A 24,432-nucleotide genomic window follows, 5' to 3' on the forward strand; every position below is an offset into this window, starting at 1 on the left:
ACTCTCTCACATGATGTTCTCAGATATACAGTGGTGCCTCGCTTAGCGATGTTAAGTCGTTCCAAAAAAATCGCTGCTAAGCGATTTCATCACTAAGCGAAACGCGGTTTCCCATTGAAATGCATTGAAAACCGGATAATCCGTTCCAATAGGAACGAATTGCTGTCCTTAAGTGAAAATCCCCATAATAAACATCCCTAAGTGAAATGCGGTTCCCCAATTGAAATGCATTGAAACCTATTCAGTGCATCTCAATGGAGGAAAAAATACAACAATAAATTTAAAAAGAGTCAGAACAAAGTCAGATTTGGTTAACAAAGCATTTATTAAGTGCACTTTATGATTTCAAACATTTTAAACAGTAAACGTTAACTTTATAAATAACAGGAAAACATTTAAAAAACAGCAAACATGAGGCTGTTTAAATCATTGTTAAGCGAAACAGGGGACCCAAAATTTAATCGCTATGCGAAGCATGGTCCCAACCATCGCTAAGTGAAAATCGCCCATAGGGACCATCGTTAAATGAAGCGCAAAAACGCTCCGGAAAAGTCATTGGTAAGCAATTTTGTTGTTAAATGAGCAATCGCTAAGCGAGGCACCACTGTATAGCAATACTTTTGGCTGATATTCGGCAGTCCTCCATGATCATGTCATGGATGGCTTTCACATTTGCAGGCACAGAGACAGAAACAGGCCTTCCACTGGGTTTCTCACTTTCAACACTGAAATGGCCAGTTTTAAAATTTACAACCCAACATTTAACTGTTGCATATGAAGGGCTATTGTCACCCATAGTTTGTGACATTTCATCATGGATCTACTTTGCACCTTTCCCTCGGAGAAACAGGAACTTGATTATGGTCCTATGCTCTTCCACATTGAACTTTTCTGGAGGTGTCTCCATGTTCACTTTGGACCTGAACATGAAAGTTAAGTTAAAATCATAGGTAGTTGATTTTTGCACGGTTGAATACCGACAAACTGGCCAATACACCCTGCAATTTATACCTTCCTAGCTCAATTTTTCTGGATGAGGCTCAATACTTATCAGCACCCCTTCGTAGCTTAACACACTTGTACGACAGTAATCATAGAATGTGTAGCTGCATGAAACTTTTAAAAAGAGCAAATAGCAGCTGCTCAGGATAGTCTGTGTGGTAAAGAATAACCCCTGCCCTAGTCTCACTTAACACCCCCCCCCCCAAGTTACTGTTAGCCTGAGGGGGGGGTTGGGTGGAAAACAAAATTTATAACCTACTAGTCTACTCTGTGTTTATTTGCTTATGCTTAGGAACTACAGAAGCAGGAATGAATGGAGTTATCACTCTTGCATCAAAATATTTGATTATGGGGCTTTGGGCGGGCTGAAAATATTTGTCCAAGTAATAAATATTAAAAATAACACGTGACCGAACCAGTCCTTAGGAAGTGCATTATTGAATATTTAGCAGTTATGCCTAGCTGCTGTTTTGATTTGAAATTCCCAGACATCTGGGATGGGGGATGGGGAATCTTTCTCACGGCAAAAGCCTCAAGTCTTGTGAGTTACCAGCATGGCATAACTTAAGCTGTTCAGGTAAGATGCTCCAGAGGGGAGACGATATATTCAGCCTACTGAATAATAATAATAATAATAATAATAATAATAATAATAATAATAATAATAATAATAATAATAATAATAATAATAATAATAATGATGATGATGATGATGATGATGATGATGATGATGATGATGATGATGATGATGATGTGCCGTCAAGTCAATTCTGACTTATAGTGACTCTTTTCTGGGTTTTCCAAGTAAAGAATGCACAGAAGTAATTTACTATTCCCTTCTTCAGAGAGCGCCCTGGGACGGTGCAGCTTACCCAAAGCTACACAGGTTAGCTTATCTCCTACAGTACTGAGTGGGGAATCTATCCAAAACCTCTGGCTCTCCAGCCAGATACTTAAATCACTGAGATGTCTAGCCGGCTTCAGACTACTGTGGCTGGTAAAAAAAAGGAAAAAAAGATTCTATGGCTGAAGAAAAGAGGGAGAAAATAACCCAATGTTCAGATCATTAGCATATTGATTCAGTTTAGTCTGTGGCTGTTTTGTCATACAGAGTGGGACAATTCAGTCATGGCAGCTACTGTCATGTAGCTCTAAGCTTTAGTCATTGAGAGCAGCTTCCCAGTTCATTAATCTTTCTTTAATTGGGAATTGTTCTTCATAACTTTTTTTTCTTGATATGGAAAGTAATGTTGACAGCTGATAGTGTCTGTTTCTTCGCTTTTTGTAACTGAAAAAGGTTTTCATTTTGACTGCATTATATAGTCACACAGCCTTGTTGGGGTGGCTACTGCAGAGAACAGGAAAAAGGTTGAAGTGCATTCTGTAGGAAGAGGAAGGGAAGAGAACCTTTTTGGTGTAAGTTTGGAGATAAGGGATGTGGTGGCGCTGTGGGTTAAACTGCAGAAGCCTCTGTGCTGCAAGGTCAGAAGACCAGCAGTCGTAAGATTGAATCCACACATTGGAGTGAGCTCCTGTCACTTGTCCCAGCTCCTGCCAATCTAGTAGTTCAAAAGCATGTAAAAATACGAGTAGATAAATAGGGACCACCTCGGTGGGAAGGCAACAGCTTTCCGTGTCTAGTCGCACTGGCCACATGACTACGGAAACTGTCTTCGGACAAACGCTGGCTCTACAGCTTGGAAACAAGGATGAGCACTGTGCCCTAGAGTCAGACACAACTGGACTAAATGTCAAGGGGAACCTTTACCTTTACCTTGGAGTTGTTTATGATTAGGAAAAGGATGGGACAGGTTTTTGCCTAGGAAAATTAAATCAAAATTAACTCAAAGTAGGGAAACATGCTGATTCATGGCTGTATATGCAAGCAAGTGACATTTCTGCAAAATTCACTTTTTTTGTTTTCTTTGACTAGAATACAAAACAGTTCTAAATGTTTCAAACAAAATGCTTGTTTAACCCTGAAGGTTCTTTTAGCACACTTTACTATGATGTCCTAAAGCCTCTGTGTATTCTTTTGACAAATAGTTTACATCTTGTCAGTTCTCCACAAAGTCAGATATTCCAAAAACTACCTTCTTGGAGCTGAAAATAATCTCTTATCCCATTTCCTTGATCAAAAGAGGTAGTAAAATATGAATACAGTGTGTAATTATAAGCAGTGACCCTCCAAAAGCATAAGCTTCTCTCCTCAAGAGAAAAATAACTAGCTTTGGACTGACCCTTCCTCTCTAGTCAAGAATACAGACTCAGTGATTTTGGAATCTGGAACTCCTTGACTTCTTACTGCCTTGGGTTGTGAGGCAGCAAGCTTCTTCAGGACTCTCATATTTTATTGCGAATGAGAGCTCAAACCCCAATAAGAAGGGGAAGGCTGGGGAATGAGGAAGAAAGGAAATAGAAGAAGAAATAATAATTTTGGGAAGAGGAGAAGGTGGTAGGAATAAATAAGAACAGAATGTGCCAGTGCCAGCAAACACCAAGTGTCTCTCTGTGATCAAATTCCAGTGTGTGCTGTTTTTCCATAGGGAAAAGTAGATTCTTCCCTTTTTACGGACTCTTTCCTCTTGGCAAAAGCTGGCACAAAGTCCCAGAAAAGATATCCGAGTTGCTTCTACATAGGCATCTCCTAGACACATGCAAGTGAACTGGATCAAGGGGGACATCACTCATCTGTGTTTAGAGCAGAATAGATAAGATAAAGGCACAGGGCAAAATGGATTTTATTGACAAAGGTGTTAACCTTTGTTACATATATGAAAAGGAGAAATAGAATACATTCTAAAATTCCTGGTAAGGCAAACTGTAAATACAAGGTTTCTTTCTTGAGATATTACTTACATAAACATAGAATCATAGAATAATTGAGTTGGAAGGGGCGTATAGGGCCATCGAGTCCAACCCCCTGCTTAGTGCAGGAATCCAAATCAAAGCATATCTGCCAGGTAGTTGCCTAAATTTCTTTTAAATGCCTCCAGTGCTGGAGCACTCACCATCTCTTGAGGTAATTGGTTCCATTGCCGTACTGCTCTGACAGTAAAGTAGGAAGTTTTTCCTGATATTCCTCCGAAATCTGGCTTTGTGTAACTTGAGACCATTGTTATTTGTCCTGAATTCTGGAATGATCAAGAACAGATCCTGGCTCTCCTCTGTATGTACCTTTCAAGTATTTGAAAAGTGCTGTCATTTCTTCTTAGTCTTTTTTTCTCAAGGCTAAACATGGCCAGTTTTTTCAGTCTTCCCTCATATGACTCAGATTCTACTCGCCTGATCATTCTTGTTGTTCTCCTCTGAGGTTGTTCCAGTTTGTCAGCATCCTTCTTAAAGTGCAGTGTCCAGAACCAGACACACTACTCTAGATGAAGCCAAATGAGTGCTAAATAGAAGGACACTGGTACTTCACAGGATTTATTTATTTATTTATTTATTTATTTATTTATTTATTTATTTATTAGATTTCTATCCCGCCCTTTTAGACAAATTCTACTCTGGGCGGGATTTGGAGACTACACATCTGTTATTACAAACTAAAATGGCATTTGCCTTTTTTGCAGCCACATTATACTATTGGCTCATATTCCATTTGTGATCGACAACAAGTCCAAGATCCTTCTCACTCACAGTCTTACTGAGCCAAGTATTCCCCATCTTGTAATTGTGCATGATTATGTGAAACATTTTCTGAGTACCTAACACTGTAATCAAATAAAAGATGCCCTTATATATCTATATGCATAGCCCCTAAATTAAACCCATGAGGCTATCAGTGACTCCAGGAAGGACCTAGCTAAACACTGGCTCATGTGCTGAGCCAGAATGAAAATGCCCCTAAACTGCAAGATTAAAGATCCCTTAGCAAGTCTGATTTTCTATAATCTGTGAGTCAACATAACTGACATCCCTGATTATCTGTTTAATGATATTTAGCCTTTCCTGTGCTGCCCTGTAATATGAAACACAAGTAATTTGTAGTTTGCAATGCCATATAATGACATGCCAGAATCATTGCTCTTGCATTATGACACTATGGTTGAAATTCAGTAGGAAGTCAAAAGAGAATAGGCCTCCTTCCTTAAGTTCTACTGATGCTATGGGCCTTCTCTAGTTGCAGCTTGTTACTGGATTTCAGCCTATATCCAGGTTTTGAACAATTCTAAACCCTCATCTTCCAGACTCCAAAATCATAAACTATGCCCTCCTGGTCCAAGAACAGGAGTGTAACTCAAAACTGATACGCTCCTTTCTCCCAATGGAAACCCACAGATAAGTCCAGAGTTTCCATTTTGTTTGTTTGTTTGTTTGTTTATTGGTCTTTTGTACCATGCCCATTAGTACAAGGCAGTATTCTGGGTGATTAACAATCAATACAATCAATACAATGATAAGGTTGCCATTAAAAGGATGAGGAGCAGTGTTTTTTGCAACCTCTTAAGACTAAGTGTGTGTGTGAACAGGAGCTAGGTGCAGCTCAACCAGGAACCAATTCCAAAGGGCTGATGCCACAGCTAAGAAGACCCAACTTACAGTAGATGTTTTCTTGGTCTCCCTCAGTGTATCGACCTGGAGAAGCATGGCCTGTGAGGATTTGGTGGTGTGGGCCAATGTTCTTGGGGACATGCATTCTGACAAGCATTCCGATCACCCATATAACTTCAGGTTTAAAGCAAGAAACTTTTGCTATATATACGGTAATTGTATAAGGCATATTACACAAGCAGTTGTGTCTCTTGACTGTGTCATTCATCATGGTCCCTACACTGACCTGTCAGATGGAAGTTGTGCACCCACTGCACACCTGGCAGCACAATACATGGCAAGCCAGAGGGGAACACCACTTGCATGATTGTTTTTACGTGCTTTCATGTGCCCAGTTTTCCTCAATAGGATTTTGGTCATTGTGTGTTTTTAGAGAGCATGTGAGTCTACATATTGGTTACTTTAAAACATGAAACATGATTGAGGCCTTGTCTTACTCCGATTTAGGTTAATTTTAGCTTTGCTCTCTGCCTGTAGATATATGCAAAAAACCTGGTGAATGCAGACCGCTGTGCACTCTTCCAGGTAGATCAGAAGAACAATGAGTTATATTCAGACCTATTTGATATTGGGGAAGAACATGAAGGGAAACCTGTCTTCAAGAAGACCAAAGAAATAAGGTGAGAACTGGGAGTGAGTTATTTTTGCACATAAAGATGATTACCCAGCCTCTGTTCATAGCTACAGGCCCCATGATGCATTTTGTCACAAATACCATTATTCCTGCCAGGACCTGCAATTCTAGAAGTTAGTTTTTCTGGAAATTGTAATTCTGGTGATATCAAAACTACATGTCTAAATTGTAATATCTCTCTCTGAAATACTGTTTCCCTTTGGATACCACATGTTAAAAAAACAGTGTTACTCCAAGGTAGGTAAAAAAATAAATATTAGAGTAATAGTTAGTTTGTCAAATGGGCAAAATCATTCTACACACTGAATTTTCAGAACAAACCAACTGGAAAGGTGGCAATAGAGTGTCTATGCTAATATAAAATCCTTGGTGCACCTTTGGCCTAACAAGGTTTTTCTCTAATTTGTCTGAGAACTCCTGGTCCATACAACATCAGCCCTTGCCATGTGCAGACTACAGGAAAAGCTTGTGGTGAATGAACTTCATATTGTATTTGCGAAGGCTTTCATATTCCCTGCCTTTAATGTTGGCAACCCTCAGAAATGAAATAATGACAGCTATTAATGGAATATGTGTAGTCTTAGCTTCTCCTCTCTTTTTACTTTTATTTTGAGCTGTGTTTGGGTTAGAACAACACTTCTCATTGCTTAAAATGGAGGTCTTACAAATCCAAAAGTATTTGCAAAGGCTTTCACAGCCGGGATCTAATGGTTTTTGTGGGTTTTTTGGGCTCTTTGGCCTTGTTCTGAAGGTTGTTCTTCCTAATGTTTCACCACTTTCTGTGGTCAGTATCTTCAGAGTGCTGTCCTCTGTGCTCTGGTGTAGTTTGCTTGGGAGTGCTGTCCTCTGAAGATGCCGGCCACAGAGACTGGTGAAACGTTAGGAAGAACAACCTTCAGAACATGGCCAAAGAGCTCGGAAAACCCACAACAACCGTCAAATCTAAAAGTGTTAAGTATGGGTTGCTTTTCAAAGAACAGTAGTGGATGGAAAGTACTGTTTTCCAACCTCACATTGATTTCTCAGTCCCAACTGGTGGAAATATTACCAGAATGTGGAGTGCAGTGGGAATGGATTGAACACCAGTGTACTCCTCAAATCTCTACTTCCCTATTTGCACTCCATCACCAATATGTAGAGGAAGTGGTTGAAATCCTGTTGATTTGTTATGCATGTGGAAGTGAAAAAGCCTTCTTGTTGGAAATTAACAAGGTCCTTCCTGCTGGGACTTTCAGTTACATTCCAAGCCCATGTGTAAATTAGAAACTACTCTTTGTAATTTCTGTCTCGCCGTTTGTCACAGCAACATGGATTTTGCCCCACTGCTACTACTGGTAAAATTAACTTTTTTGGGTAGCTATAATACTGAGAGAGGAGCTGCTAATAAATGGCACTACATCATTCATCACTACTGTTGTGGCTGAAAGATGAGAAGGGAAACCACACAGGCAATATTGCATGGAACTGAATTCCATATTTTGATTGTGCAGTATGTGAAAGAAGTGCTTCTTTTCTGTGATCAGAACGTCCCACCATTTAGCCTCATTAAGTGACCCTAAGTTTGGGTATTATGAGAGATGGAACAAAACTCCTCCATGTTGATTTGCTCATGCTATGCATATTGTTATACATCTCCTCCATGTTCCCTTATTTGTACTTGTCCCTAAGCCCTACCCAGTTTTTTTTTAACTTTTTCTTTAAATGAGAGTTGCTCTAAGCACTGAGACCAAAGCTTCATTAGTCTTTGCCAATCCAAATAATTTAGAATTTTTAATCCAGGGGTTTTCATTGGCTTTAGTATCAACTATAAATTCACAAAATATGTGAACTTGCGTGTTCCCTGAAACTCTTTATCAGACTAGAAGGTAAAAACATGGAAAAGGAAAAGGGCATAGAAGTCCTTTAATTTGTCTAGGTATTTTGAGTAGTGCAAAACTGCAGTAAAACTCAGTCTCAATGGGGCTTTGTAAGTTGGAGTATTGTGCACGTACCATATGACTTCTTCCAAAGGCCACTGGGAAGAAGGGAGCATGGATATTCCCTTTCTTTGCAAACATAAAGATAGCAGCCACTCATGAATCAGCATCCTGGTTACTTTCTTTGGTAGAGTTTTTAGGCATGTTTGTGGGGCTGGAGCTATTGCTCCTAACTTTGGAGGTACTCTTTTATTTTTGTCCCTTTCCACGTTACAATGATTTTACTTTTCATACTTAAGACACATAGTTACTTAGTAATTAGTAATCTCCATGTGGGTGGATATTTGTGCTTTTAATTAAACTGATCCTATCTCATTGTGTTTATTATCTGTATATTGGATTCCCATAATTAGGGACAGACGCAGTACACTGACCACAGGAAGTCTGCCTAAAACTATCAGTCTCTAGAGTGATCCTCAGCTTTTAGAAATTCCTGTCCACAGGCATTGTCCTCCTGACAATCTGGACTGTTATAGTACAACCCACTTAAGAGGTTTACAAAAGATGTGGGGAACCCCCATGGGATAGTTAGGATTGCAGAGGCATCCTCATAACATATAACATGTGTTTACTGACTCTCTGTTGTGAAGCTTTCATGTCTAAGTCTTTGTATCTGTTGTACTGTTTAGTATATTTTATTCATTTTTGAAGAAAGTATCAAATAGAAGTTTGTTTGAAGCACTGAAAGATGGAGAATGATGCATTCTTATTTATCTTTGGTCCTTATTTACCCAAACCTTTACTGCAGTTGCACTTTGAAGGGATGGACCGAGGCAGTGGAGGGAGAAAGTAATTTCCCAATTGTACAGTTCTCAAGTATTAAGCCAAACAGTTAATTGAAAAACTGGGGGCTGGGATAGATATGGCTTTGATCATACAGTAAACACTGGCATGCAAGTTATATTTAAATAACTGTCCAGGGCGTGTTGAGATGGTCGTCTCTGTGACATTCATGGCATGAAGGGGCTGCTAACCATTTGCTGTGCTGTGGTCCATATTGAAGGCATTGGTGCTGTTTCTCCACAAAGGAGAGTAAATATTTTCATCATTAATGCATTATTCTGCATCTCTTCACAGTCTTTAAAGCTTGTCCCTGTAGGGAAGTTAACACAGAATAGCCTAGTGTGCAATCATATTATTGGTAGTAATTTTAGTGTATTTTAGTAGCTAAAATATTCATTTCCCCCACATAGATGAAAGATAATTCAGCTCTGGCAGAATTCCTAAGATTGGAAGGCAGCATTAAAAAACATTTCCAAGGAGGGCTAATCTCCCCATAGCCCAGTTTGTCTTCCTGCCTTTACAGAGGCAGGGTTGCTATTGAGCTGTTCAAGAGTTCTGGTGGGGGAAGGGACCTCCAAGGAACAGCAGGCAAACAAGCCAGAGGCATCCAGCAGACAGATGATCTTTTTAACCTTTGTAGGCCCCCTCCTTCTCTTACAAGTTAGAAGGGACAGGCTGAGGAACATGCACTCTAGGTGACTGTCTCTCAGGTGCTCTGCTAATGTCATACAGACCAACAGGCTTCCTTCTCCCTCCCCAGACTTATATTTATCAGAGGACCAAAGGAGTGGATGTATTCCTCTACTGAAACAGAATGAGACCTGTATCACAACTAATGAGAACCAAACCACACATTATATTGCAAGCACTTGTCCTTGTCATCCTCTTCTCGAAAAGTAATTGCAGAGGCAATTCGGATTAGAGCAGAGATGTCCTTAATTTAAGTCATGCTGCTGCCACCTCCCTGTTAGGGAAAATATATAGGCACCTATATGATTTTTCTGATAAGGCAAATAAGTTCTGAGAGAATTTGACATGGATGTAGATTGTAGAGGATTAATCGCTCCTCAATGCAGTCCAAATTCCAATCTTAACACTGGCAGTTGCTTTTTAAAAAGGGAAAACATGCAGAGTTCCCATTGTAAAAATACTCCTCTTTTATTTGAATGTATTGCAATTACATGTGAGACTGAATGCATTTCATTCCTTCCACAGGTACTGGAGGAAAAGATGGTTGATCACATTTTGTTAGGTGGCTCATAGCAGAATTTGAGCTCAGACTGTCTAGAGCAGAGGTCCCCAACCCCTGGTCTGTGGCCCGGTGCCGGTCCATGGCCTGAGCTGGACTGGGCCACCGAGACGGACCTCCTGGCCCCCCCCCCACATGCACTCACTCCTACATAGCCCATTTGCATCTGTGTGCGCGCTCCAGCATGCCCGTGCAAGCGCTGCACCACTGTTTGCGCATGCGCACAAACACATGCATGCCCAGACAAGCACCGTGCTGCTGTTTGCACATGTGCACAAGCGTGCCCATCTGTGTGAGTGCCATGGCACAGCCGCACGGTGCTTGCACGTATGGACGCACGTCTGTGTGAGAGAACATGTGCGCTTGTTCACGCATGCTCCTTCCCCAGCCGGTCCGTGGACCAAAAAAAGGTTGGGGACCGCTCTAGATTCTAGAGCTTTAAAGAGAGAACATTCCTTTGCTGAAGTCCTGTCTTACCTAAGCCATTTTCCAGTAGGACACATTAACCTAAGGACAGATGTGGAAGGGTAGAATATATGGACAGCTATGTCTCCAAATTTTTTTAGAGGGACAAAGTATTCTCCAGATTTTTAACCTTCCTTCTCTCATTTGCCTCTGCCTAAAGAGTGGCAATCTTAAACTTTTGTTGGTTTCTCGGATCATACACTGAATGCACAAAGCCCCATATACAACATGAGAACTTGTCTGCCTTTTTTACACACACAAAATCATAACAAAAAGTGTGGTCCCTGTTTATACTTATCCACATAGCTATAGAAATAATATGATCTGACTTGTCCTTTTATAGGAGGTATGCTAGCATATTTCATTTAGGGTAGAGACACCATTTGAATCAATTCATCCATGTAAGTCACTACAAAGACATAGCCATTGTTTCAGCTGATACGGCATTTTTAAATAGGTTCTTGAGACAGTAAGTGGCTGCTGGCTCTCTGGGCAGCACATGAGATTCATGTTGTCAGCTCAGGGAAGATACTGCTTTGAATATCCAACTGCTGAACAACTTCTGTCTGAAGAAACAAAAGGAAATAAATCCTTATTTCATAAATTTCCATTGTTCCTCTTCATAGTCTCTGTGAAATCACTCCTATGGGTTCCTTTCAGACCTGCATGAACACCCTTGGAACTTTCTAGAGCCTAAGTAAAGAGTTAAAACATGCCCTCTTCAACACGTATCCTCCCCACCCTGCATGGAGCCTTCAGTTCCCTTTTTGCTGCCGCTGAAAGAACACCTAGGATCTTTCTCAAAGCTTTACCATTTTTCCTCAGCTTGTTGATTTGTATACATTTTTTACCTTTAAATCTTTTACCCTCTCCATGTTTTCCATCATTTGTCCTAAAAATGGGGGTTAGAAACTTTTTCTCCTAGTTGTTTTTTTTTGTCATAATCTGTTAATAGCTCTTCCCATCTTTTTATGTCCCTGGCAGGCCCATTCAAAAAGTATGTTACACTGTAAGAACGAAATCTCCCTCACTGATAGCCATTCAAGTGTTTGTAGTGCTTTGGTGAGGGACATCAAAGACATAGGTGCTCCATCTGTGACAAATTTACAAATGTTGCCATCAAGAACCAACCGTCTCACTTGAAATCATACTTGTGGGAGAAATTGTTACAAGCAGTCAGTAAAATTGCCAAGGATACACCTTTGGATTACAGGTTGCTTACCTGTAATTGTAGTTTTTCAAGTGACTATTTGTGAATTCACACAACCCACCTAGCCTCCCCTTGGTCTGCTATGTGACTCCCTTTTTTTAAAACCAGTGTTAAAACTGAGGGCTTGATACAGGGTGGGGAAGCATGTGTGGTAGAGAGGGCGTGTGTTAACTCTTTGCTTAGGCTCTAGAAATTTCTGAGGACATCATGTAGGAACAAAAGGAACCTATATGTGTGAATTCACAGATGGTCACTCAAAGCACTGCAGTTATAGGTAAGCAACCTGTCCTTCTCATATGTATGTAACAAGTCTTCCTGTCCACTCTATGTATTTGATGCTAATTCTGGATATTGAAATTGTTTTTCTAAAGGTGGTTTAGCAGTTCAACAGGTCAAACTCCCACCCCAACTTTTCTGCAGTATGATGGGCAAGAGATCTTGTTCTTTTTATATGTTAATTGTATTGTGATTTTATTTCATAGCCTTTGACAATCTGGTGTTAAAAAGATTTAACCTCCCTAGAAATGATTTTAGCTTTAGATTCTGATAGCATATTGTAAGAAGATGTCAACTAAAGCTAAATTTCCTCCCTCATATCTGTGAGAGGACTGAATTTTATTGAACACAAATGTTCCTTTTTTCTTATAAGCATATTGTTTAATATGTTCATATCTCTTTTATGTTATTCACAGATTTTCTATTGAAAAAGGAATAGCTGGTCAGGTAGCAAGAACAGGTGAAGTTCTCAACATTCCTGATGCTTATGCTGATCCACGTTTTAACAGGTAGGAATTCAACAGGCTTGCAATGCCGCTTATGATGTATTCTTCTAATGTAAATATGGAACATTCGTTTCAACTCAAGTGTTGTCAATAACTTCAAAAGCAAACTGATCTTTTAAAATAAAGGATACTGAGGTAAGTATAGTTCTTGTGAGACTTCCCCAGAAGGGAAGGCACCTCCCTCTAAAGCATGTAGGCCAGGCCAGAAAAACTGCTTCCTCAGTGTTCTCCCACACTACTCTGAGTGAACTGTTTACTTGGGTTGGAGCCCCTAGACAGTCAAAATCCATTAGTTCTAGTTCTCTCACACTCACTCACACATACACACTCACTCACTCATCTGCTTTTCCCTTGCCTCCTGATTTCCAGCGGGGCTTATGGGATTACAGGAATTTTCTCTGTTGCATTCTTGTGCCTGGTTAGGCCTCCTTTTTGCTGTCATTCAGAACACACATACAAAATTTCTTCGTCTTGCTGCAAAGGGAGGTAGCATCCCAAGACCAAGGAATACCATCTGGGTGATACAGGTGATAGATACACCTGGTAAACATGTTTGTTTTCCCCATTTTCATCCTCAAGTTGAAACAAAAAGCTTCACACAAGCAAGTGTTTTATTTTTGAGATCAAAAATAGCTCTGTGAGTCCAATGGGGACATTTGTAAGCTGTTTCCCATCATAGGCAAGAGCACCCTCAGTTGAAGGAAATTCCACCTCTGGGACCATGTAAGGAGGGTTAATAAGTGTTGCCTAAGGATTTGGGGTTTTTTTTTTCCCCTGAGAGTCTAAGTGAACTCCCTATCATTATCAAGGAAGGCTATCCTGGAGCTGAGAAATACATCCCCCCCAAAAAGCCCAAAATCAGAATAGAGAAACAAAAACAAAACACCCCCCCCAAAAAAAACAACCTCCGAGATGAAATTTGGAAATTGAGCATGAGAGAGAACAGATGGGTTCAAGCCTCACATCAGCTGAATCCAAGAGGACTTCTCTTTCCTCACTACTTCAGATCTCATCTGTTAGGTGATGGAATGGAGAATCCACTACTGAGGCAACTACCAGTCAAGGTCCCCATTCCATGTTATGCAACACAGTGGGGCCCAGAGAGGTCCCAGGTCACTTTCTAAAGGTCGGCGTGTTAGTTGAATGCAACTATTCAAGAGCTCCTGTGCACCAGAGAAATGGTGGTACGGGAGGCTTTGCAAATATATAGCTCTTTCCATCCAAACTGGGAATCAGATAAATGGAAGTTTCCAGAGAGACTTCAGGTGATGGGAAGGTGAAACAATTTCCAGATGCTCCTCTCTTCTTTTAACACTTAGTGAAGGGAGCATTCATTCTCACACCTTGGATTGACTGAATCCATGGTGGAGTTCCAGTTGATAATCTGGATCAATGCTTCTCAAGCTTGGGTCACCAAGTGTTCTTGGGCTGCAACTCCCAGAAATCCTGGCCAGCTCAGCAAGTGGTGAAGGCTTCCGGGATTCTAGGTTTTGAAACATGGGGAAGAAACATGCAGCTTTTCTACCCCCAGAAATAAAACCCGGACATTGTTGAGAAAATCCAAATATATGCAGTATACTTATTTCATATCAAACTTTAGCTTCATTCCTGACTTAGCATATAACATTGTGCCGAATTAGTAAAACCTGGTGTTAAAAGTGTTTTATGAAATTCTAAATTTGCAGAGTTTTCCCCTACATTTGACTGATCTTTTTCCACGATGAGGAAAAAGAGGGAAAAAATCATTATTATTTTTACAGAATCATTAGCTAAAATCCTCCAGTGTAGCTATGCAAATTATATCACATTTGGAGACAAAATTGCCCCAAGTATTAAAATCTCCATAGACATTATCAGTTGTATGTGAAGTCACACAACTCAGTATGCAATGGACAGTGTTAATGCTAATTGGGACAATTTGCCTCCAAAACTTGAGCCATTTGTGCTATGCTAGCATAACTAGGTAAGTGGATTTGGCCCCATGTCTTCTTCCCTGGGCCTTCACTTCTCTACTCTTATGTTCAGAAAGTTTGTATTTAAAACAAATTGAACATCTATTTGTCATTTTCTTTCCATTTCCCCCTTCCTTTTGATTTTCCAGAGAAGTAGATCTCTACACAGGCTACACCACCAGGAACATTTTATGCATGCCTATTGTGAGCCGAGGAAGTGTAATAGGCGTTGTGCAGATGGTGAACAAATTAAGTGGAAGTGCCTTCTCTAAAACTGATGAAAACAACTTTAAAATGTTTGCGGTCTTTTGTGCTTTAGCCTTACACTGTGCTAATGTAAGTTGCTTTCCATAAAGATAGCAAAGTGAATCAATACGTTTTAATTGGTTTTATAAAATACTACTCTGTTTGGGATTTATTTAGCCAAAATAATTGCACTAATTTAGATGTCAATAGCCATTATGTTGAGAATTGACACACACTAAACTGATTCTGTTCATAATATTAGAAGATTATATTTTCATTTCACCAAATCTGTGTATTCATTATTTTAAAGTATCCTCAATTATCCTTCAAAAATAACATTTCTAAGTGGTCTTAAGGAGTAAAAAATGTTTAGTTTAATCATAATGTTTAACCACAATGGTCTTATATTTTAGATGTACCACAGAATTCGCCATTCAGAGTGTATTTACCGTGTAACTATGGAGAAGCTTTCCTATCATAGTGTTTGTACAGCAGAAGAATGGAAAAACCTCATGGACTGCAAACTCCCTCCACAGCTCTGCAAAGAAATTGAACAGTACGTTTTTAATGTAATTTTTTTAAAATAGAAAAAGAGATTACATTGGAAAGGCAATAGCTGTCACTGTGGAAAGAGCCAAAGGCCACTAGGTAAGACAAATATTTTTTTTATTGTACTTGTGGGTTCACATCATTTGAGTAGGTCTGGTAACAGAATTGAAGTAGGCATGGAGGGGAAGTTTAACCCTTTCTTCCTCAAGAATAAAAAATATATTTGAAACTTGTGTTTGCATTGGGAGGAAACTCCCCATTAATACCAGTTTAACCTATCCTCCTGCTTTATAAAGACTAAGAGTAACTGTACTATTCACAGTTCAGGCATCCCCAAAACATGTAGAAAGCACATGTGACGAGGGTAGTGTGTTAATTCCACTCCCTCTGTAGTTGCTTTCATGAAAATAACAGTCCAAAGAAGGTGGGGCAGCTGCATAGATTCTTCATGTGAGCCGGAATGTGAAAGAACTGTGATTTTGGCTCATATGGAAAATCTCCCCTTCTACAAACAGTTGCTTTTACATCGAGTGGTCAAGTAGACCAGATAGGCGGGGTATAAATCAAATAAATAAATAAAATAAATAAATATAGAAAGTGATAACAAGGAGAAAGGGGTAATTAGTTCTCTTCTTGTAAGTGGTCTTTACATGCTTTGAGTACAGCTAGATGGGGCTTGCACATCACCACTGAATTAGTGGCAATGTGATTATTGATAACTCCCACATCCCAGGCTACTATTACTCTGGGAAGTAGCGAAAACCAAGTATGGAACCTGATTTATGTGTAGGTTCTGAGACATCCTGGGCCAGCCCCATGGTTGTCATGGCAGCCCAGGTAGAATAATCATTTGTATACACAGTACAGTTACTTTCCTATTTAACATGTCTGCTCTTCAGTGCTGTGTTTCCAGTATACCCAAGAATTTTACTCAGCTCATTAACTGGGAAATAAAACACCTGGTGCTCCTGACTATGATGTAAGAACAATTAATAATGAAAAGACGAGCAGCTGTATCATTCGGACCTCTGTGTAAGATTATGAATATTGACATGAGAAAAACATGACTTTAAATAACAAGATAAAATAGAATTTCAAATGTTAGAAAAGCGTTTTGTTATTTCAACCATCATGATCATAGTGACTACAAATACAGATTCACAAACTCTAAAAGAGGTAACAGTAAAGGGATCTCTAACAAAATCATATTTTTGAAGGCCAACCAAAATGCATCTTTACACTGAAAGCAAGAGACTGTAGTGCCTTTATTAGCCCACCTAAAAGTCACAAACACAGGCTAGCTTGTGAATCCGTATGAGTCTTCATTAGGGTGGGATTTTCATGTTTTAACAAAAGAAAAAAAATTCAAGGAAGAGACACACTTTTTTCTGTATTTTTTCATTGATGACTGAAAAACAGCCTCCTAAACATGTATAATTCATGTTTAATGATTTAAAGACATGATTTAAAGACAGAAATTAAAACAGAGGATTGGACAAAAATTTGGAAAATGAGAGTTTTAAGATTAATGTCAGTAAGAATAAAGGGGAAAAAATTAAAATTAGTTTAAGGTGGTACATCACTCTGGTGAAATTGAACATAATACATTCAGACTATTCTAAGGCTTGTTGGGAATAAATATTATCATATGTGGTGGGAGTGTAAATTGATTCAGAAATTTTGGAAATTGATTTTTAAAGAAATATGTGATATATTTGGAAAAGAGCAAACTTCATTCTAAAATTGCTTTGCTGTCAATTTTTTATAAGATAGAACTTGATTATTGCTCAAAGGAATTGATTTCTAATTTATGACAAGTGCTAGAATATTAATAGCTAGATTCTGGAAAGATAAAAATGATATAAAATTAGAAGATAGGTATAATGAAGTATGGGACATTGCGTTAAATGATAAATTGACTACTGAACCTAAGATGGAAAGAGGGGAAATAAGTTTAAATATTTTTACGCTATTTGGTGTAGATTTATTGAATTTGTATTAGTGAAAGGAAAGAGGAAAGCCTCTAAACAACAATCAATGCAATTTTGGAAAGGAGGTTCATAATAAAAGTATTGCTCCAAAGGGTCCCGTGGGTATGGCGGGTGCACTGTGTTTAGATTGCATTAGTAAGTATTTTGTATTCTTGTATTTGTTTTGGAAGTTTAATTTTTTTTAAAAAAATGAATAATTCACGTTAATGAAAGAGGGGACACAAAAGTTTTGCATTCTTTCCTGTTCTACTTTTTCATTCAACCTTTCTTTCACCCTTTGTCAAATTGTCCAGAAAATTTTTCCTCCCAACATCTCGAGAGCTGCTGTCAGCAACCAATCACAATGTCTGAGGGGAGCAGGAATTTTGGATCTATAAATGAGCCTGGACTGGTTGGAACTAGAGATGGGGATGGATTTTTAACAATGGCAATTCATTCTGATCTGTTATTCATCAAGGTTAACGAATCAGCAAATACAAATATGCGAATAGTCTTCGATGAATCAATCTGTTGATTCATCTGCACTTTAAATGGCTATAACACTGCCCCTTGATGACCTAGGGACACCAAATTTGCATAGCTTTCTCAGACGCATTTCTACAACTCCTGAAAGACTGGTGAACATTGGATCATGGACTCCAGTGTTATATCGTCACAAAGAGGACCCCCCAGGAAAGCTCCCCCCAGGTACTTAGAGTATGCAGAATCACAAAGGAGCTTCCTATGTATTTCCCCAACACACCTGCCAACTTTAGTGAAGATTAGATATCAGAAATTGTGTCCCCCCAGGAGACTTTACCACACAGCACATTGAGGGAGTTATATTTAGCCCCAACAGAATGAGAGGTCCCTTTGGCAGAGGCATGCATGAGGCAATGAGTTTGTCTCCAGCTCAGCACAACATTACATTTGCCAGTAGACTTTGTCCTCAGGAGGACTGGAGGCAATGAGGTATTTGGCAGCACAGCAGGCTTTTGGGCTCCATTGGGCACTGAGGAAGTTGGCAGCAGGAAGGCAGGCTCTTTTTGCCCCATCGGGCACTGAGGTAAAAGGCAGGAGAAAAGCAGGCTTTTTTGGCCCCATCAGGCACTGAGGTAGTTGGCAGCAGCAAAGTAGCTTGGCTTGCCCCATCGGGGCACTGAGGCAAAAGGCAGCAGAGTAGACTTTGGTCTTCTTCAGCAACATCAGATTTACCTGGAAAGGAAAGGTTTTTGCCTCCAGGAGGCAGCTGAGGTTGCAACTTCCAACAGCACCAGCAGCACCATCAGATGAACGGGGTCAGTGCTACTAATAGTGGTTAATCCATGGGGCCACGGGGCTGTCAGAAACAGATCAGTTCTGCAATCTGTAGCTGGGCGATGGGGTGTCACCGAACACTTTGCTCTTGTACACTTTCGTTGTACAAGAGCAACTATTTATTCATTTTTCTTACTGCTCAGTCTGGGTCTGCCAAGATTGCTGGCTGGCCCTCTTTGCTTGTTCGGGGGTGCTGGGACCGGCTCTGGGTGTGCCAGCCAAGAGGGTTAGATGGCCCTCTTGACATGTTCGGGTGACCCGCAAACAGGCTTTGGGTGGGGCAGAGCCCGGCCACACTGCTACTGCAGCGGCTAATCCGCGGGGCTGCTGGTCAGCTGAGCTAATTTGTTTGGGTTGTTCCAACTTCTGCCTACCTACTGAGTTGGCATGGGACTGAAAGTAGAGTGTGTTGCTTCATTGGTCACTGCGGTAGTGGGCAGCAGCAACGTAGAGTGTGTTGCCACATCAAGCACTGAGGTAATTGGCTCCAAAGTAGGCGGGAAAGCTTGTCTTAATAGGCATCAGGCATCGAGGCAATTGGCAGCAAAGTAGGCTTTGCCCATTGGGTGTGTAGTGGCAGAAATCTTCAACATCGATGAGCAAGATGGTGGCGTTGCCATCAAGGTGGCATATGAAAGACAAGCCTCCAGAAAGAATTAATTATTTAGTCAAGTATGCTGTTTTTGACTACCAGGGAGGGTTTGGGTCGGCCCAGCCCTCTTGCCATGGGAAAGCCAGGACAGCTTAAGAAAACCAAATGATTAGCTCTGCAGTCTGAATCTGAAGCTGTGCGATGGTGTTGTTTGTTTTGCTATTGATGAAGAAAAGGGATGTTGTTTGTTGTTGGCACAAGATAAACTCTCCAGTCTCAAGCTGTGCAATGGGGCGATGCCTGGACAGGCTTTTGGGACCCATTGGGGCACTGAGGTAAATTGGCAGCAGCAAAGTAGAGTAGAATCAGCTTTGGTGTGCCAAGAGGGTGTTTAGGCTTGGATGCCAAGAGGGCCAGCCTGGGTCTGCCCCACCCAAAGGCTGTCTCTGTGTCACCCCATCACCATATCACCTGGCTTCAGATTGCAGAGCTGATCTGGTTTAACCCATGCCAGTCAGGAGTTCTGCAAAACCCAATGGGCTAGGTTTCTGCAAAACTTAGCCCTCTGGGACTGTGTAACCCAGCAGGGAGGCAAAAAGATGAAACAAACTTAGCCTGACAGGACTACGTAACCCAGCAGGCAGGCAGGGTGGCAGAAGGTGGAACAAACAGCCCACCAGGAATACATAACCCATGGGTCATCTCTGAGCGCCATGAAATGATCCCACATGGCCTCTCTGCCATGTTTGCCCAAACGAGGACCCACTGCCTGCCCCTGACTGCTGGCCTGGGAAGAACTCTGTGTCCCAGGGGTGCTGCTGGTCTGGGAGGAGGGAACAGATGACTCTGGGGATGAGGGTGGCGGCGGCTGTGAAGCTTGCCCTGCCATTACTGGTTCCAAATCAGACTGGGGATCTTCAGAAACCAGTAACTCCTCAGATCCGTCTAGGAAGAGGAGCAGCAGTTCTTTTGGCACCTCTGGAAGCTTTGGTTCCATGCCTGCCTTCAGGGCCACAGGAGGAGGGACAGTAGCACAGGTTATCGTAGAGATGGTTGTGCACATGGTGGTCATGATGATGGTGCTGCTAATTAGCCTGCGTAACTTCACAGCCTTCTTCCTCTTGGATTGCCCCTGAAGAAATCCCTTCATTTTGTACTGCCTGCCTAACAAACTAACTAGACAAATAAAGCAATGGAAATAGAGGAAGGAAACAAATAGAGGGTCAGGGAGTGCATGTAAATTTTATTTTTAGAATGATAGTGGTGTAATTAATCTGACCTGCCTGCGTAACCAAAAGCCCCCCCCCCCCCCAATAATGTAATTAGGAAAATTTCCCCTGACCCGCTGTGGCAGAAAAGCCAAAAAAAGTCCAAAAAGAAAAGCCTTGCCAGCTAAGTCTCAGTTAGTCAGTCAGACAGACACACACACACTCAAGTAAGTTTTGGAAGAAAAAGGAATGATGGATCCAGCCACCCACCAAATTTCATAAGAGACACAAACCTCTCTAAAATGAACTTTTGAAAACTGATTATAAAGGAAAACAGATTCCATAGTCACACGATGACAGTTCTCCCCTCCAGACCCCCCTCCACACACCTCTCCAGGAAGAAAAAAAGGTTTGATTTATTTGAATTTGAAATGAAATTAAGTCCTTCCAAAGAAGTAGCCTAAGCTACCTGAAATCCCTCTCCAAATTCCCAGTAAAGCTGGTGATGATTGTTGAATGATGATGAAAAGAAAAATGTAAGTCTTTGCTGCTGCAAAAGTGAAACCGCAAGAGCACCAGCAAGCCAGCGAGCAGCAACTTGTTTTCACTCCGGAGAGCACGAACAGAAGTGGGGAATGGCCGGACGGGAAAAGCTTATATGAAGCGTCTGTAAAAGTAGATCCACCTTTCAGCAACGCTATTGGCTGCCGGACATGCCAATCCAGGATCTCTGTCCTGATTGGCTAGAGCTTCGAATTGGCACTAGCAAGCTCAGAGTGGCCCCCAAAAGGGGTAACAAATATAGACAAATATGAACGGATTGATGAATAAAACCAAGGAAATATTCATCAAGCCATATTTGTCCTGATTTAAAATTTTACAAATATGGATCGACAAATATATGATGATTCAGCTATATTTGTCAGAAAAACTGATCCTTTTAAATATTCGTTCCCATCTCTAGTTGGAACACAGTGAGGAGTAATTTTTTATTTGCTTCAATCAATCTTTAAGGATGTGTGAAGTTTCTGGTTCCCTGTGTATTGGATTGTGGTGCCAGCTTAGCTGCATTGTTTTGTTACTTCATAACTGTTCTTTTCCTTTTTTGCCTTTTATTCTTGTTGTTTTTTTTTTTTTTTGATGGGGGAAAATTTCCCCCCTTTTTCTTTGGATTATTTTTGCTATTGCCACTAGACAACCTGCCTCTGGCACCATGCCTCAGTGGGATTATGCTTTGGATTCCACACACATCTCTAATTTCTTTTGGGGATCCCCACAACCCTCCTTTCCTTTCTTGGATGATGTTTGCTGCCTCTCTGCTGCTGCATACTGGATTCAGAGAAGAAAACAGAAGTCATAAGGGTGGGGAAAGAGAACTTTCCCCATATTCTAGTATCCTTTTTTGCTTTTATTTGCTTGCTTCCTGTTTTTGATTTGGGGAGAGGGGGCTGGTTTCTTTTTGTTTTTGTTTTTGCTATTTTCCCCCTGTGTACAAGGGGGATTGTTTTTCCTTTTTTAAACAAAGTTACTTGGTTAATTAACTGTCTATTTATTCTGTTAAAGATGTAATTAGTGCCAAAAATGGGTTAAAACAAAGCTAAATGCCCTGGAAGAAGCAGCCCCTTTGATATAAAACAGAAGGACTGCTGCATGAAAAATATGAATATGAAAGATGCACCCTCTGAAAAACCCCCAAAACAAAACAAAAATAATATTTTTGTCATATACTCCCCTAATGTTTATCAAGCTGGGAATTACATAGCTGAGGATGAATCAGGGGAAAAAAGTACCAGAAACTTTGGCCAGACGTGTAGGCCTGGATCTTTGTTTCAACCAAGCTATAAAATAAGAAATGGAGAATCTTCTTAGAGGTGGTACTTCTCAGATTTCACACCTGGCAATATTGATTAGAAATGTTTCAAATGTGTTAGACAAAGAGCTGTCAGTCACTAAATTTCTCCCACTACCATCACCACTCCATGCTTAGTGACTGGAAGCTCTTTTTATCTATTTGCAACCTGGGATATTAAGTCAAGAGCTATTTACAGTTCATTATCAAACACCCGACAACCTGGCTAGAAGATTTCAGTTGTTCCCCAAAAGTGGGGTTTTTTTTTTGGGGGGGTAATCCTCTGGGTTTTTTTAAAAAACCATATGTAAGCCCAGCTCCAAAAAGTGTAATGGGATAGTCCTCATCTCTCCCCTAATAATAGTTGGTAGAATAAGGGTTGATAAACCAAGCAATGTTTCAGGGAAAAATATCTGTTGGGCAGTTTCAAATTATTTTTGCCAGATCCCAGTTAATCCATTTAAAGTCATATGAGGAAACATTTTTTCTGTTGTGTCCTTGAAACACAAGATGGCTAAAAGCAAAGCAAAAAGCGTACTGCTTATATACCGCCCCATAGCATTTCAAGCATTCTCTGGGCGGTTTACAAGTTAATTATGCGGGCTACACATTGTCTGCATTTTACCGACCTCGGAAGAATAGAAGGCTGAGTCAACCTTGAGCTGCTACCTGGGATTGAACCCCAGGTCGTGAGCACAGTTTTGGCTGCAGTACAGCGGTTTAACCATTGCGCCAAGAGGCTAGTGAAGGTCATGAGAGTTTCAGTGCAGAGGTGGCCAAATGGTAGCTCTAGTTGCCCTATCAGCAAACCATGTAGCAAGATAGTTAAGGCGTATTACTTCTCAAGTGCTTACCCATTGATAAGGATGTGTCTCTCACACACTACAACTTTTGTCATAGTAGAATTTACATTAATATGTTATTTACAATGAATTTCCCCAAAATCTTTTAGCAAACATCTCATTCCAACATGTCAGAGAAAACCCAAAGGAAAAAAAAATAAAAGTAAAAAAAATAAAGAAAAGAAAGTAAAAAAAAAAGACAAAAACCTATGGCACCTTAAAGACTGTTATATTTTAATGTGAGCTTTCATGGATTAAGTCCACTTCTTCAGACATATGTAAAATACAGAGTTCACAAATAAAGCAGCTTTGAAAGTCTGTGGTGTATATTTGCATCTCACACATGAAGTAATTTATGACCTATATTTGGTTTTCAGTTCTTTTGAAGTCTGGTTTTGGAGACATTCTCACATTCCAGCACATGTTTGTGCTAGCAAAATTATATCATGTACATGCAGCAGGATGGATAGCTTATGGGACAACATAACTCTAAAGGAACCAGGCATACTACTATATGAAAGATAGGGAAGGGACCAGCAGATAGATGGGTGTCTTTGGTTTTCCTAATTGTCTATCTCCCTTATGACAGATACCACTTCGACATCAGTCCCTATGAAGATTTCTGGCCAGCCATCTTTATCCATATGGTCCATCAGTGTTGTGGAACAGGCTGGTATGAATTCAGTTTTTATAATTATTTGTATTTATTTTATAGTCCTTATTGTAGGTCTGAATTGACTTTCAGGGCTTGATTAGTATAGAATCATTGAATCAGTGGGATTTATACAGTTATTGAGTTAGCTTTCTGTAATGGATTCAGTGTTTACTTTCATGGAGACTAACAGTTATAGGCTGTAGATTTGTGACTTATTTTGTGGTGTAGGATAATTTCATTTAAAATAATCATGTTTCCAGTTATGTGCTCTAGTTCTTCTAGTATTAAAATGACTGCTATTAAGTTCTTTAGGGTTAACCTCAAAGTGTGAGCAGAAGGTACAAGCTGGCCCTGCTTCCCCCATTGTTGATGTCTTCATATGGACAGCAAAAACCTAAAGAGGCACTTTCTTCATGGGACTAGAAACCCTGAATCCTTTCCAGGACTGCATTAAATTATAGAACTGGAAGGGAACCCAAAATTTTTCAAGTCCAACCTTTGAATAAAGCAAGAAAACATGAAGACACACCACATATAGTGGAGCATCTCCTTTTTAGGCTATGGCTCTCCATCTGAACAATGCTACAGGAGAGGCTA

The 24,432-nt window shown here is 40.3% G+C and overlaps 1 protein-coding gene across 7 annotated transcripts in view; it reads left to right on the plus strand.

Annotated features, from left to right (window-relative positions):
• The window catches only part of PDE10A (phosphodiesterase 10A), a 332,447-nt gene that overhangs the window by 279,502 nt on the left and 28,513 nt on the right, over window positions 1-24,432 (plus strand). For all 7 annotated transcript variants that reach the window (XM_078383193.1, XM_078383194.1, XM_072994372.2 and 4 more), the window contains 5 exons: window positions 6,034-6,176; window positions 12,566-12,658; window positions 14,757-14,943; window positions 15,267-15,409; window positions 23,770-23,853. In XM_078383193.1, the coding sequence (XP_078239319.1) occupies window positions 6,034-6,176; window positions 12,566-12,658; window positions 14,757-14,943; window positions 15,267-15,409; window positions 23,770-23,853 (650 nt within the window). The remainder of the gene's footprint in view (window positions 1-6,033; window positions 6,177-12,565; window positions 12,659-14,756; window positions 14,944-15,266; window positions 15,410-23,769; window positions 23,854-24,432) is intronic.

The sequence above is a fragment of the Pogona vitticeps genome, chromosome 1, assembly GCF_051106095.1.
Source record: "Pogona vitticeps strain Pit_001003342236 chromosome 1, PviZW2.1, whole genome shotgun sequence".
In the NCBI taxonomy this organism is placed as follows: Eukaryota; Metazoa; Chordata; class Lepidosauria; order Squamata; family Agamidae; genus Pogona; species Pogona vitticeps.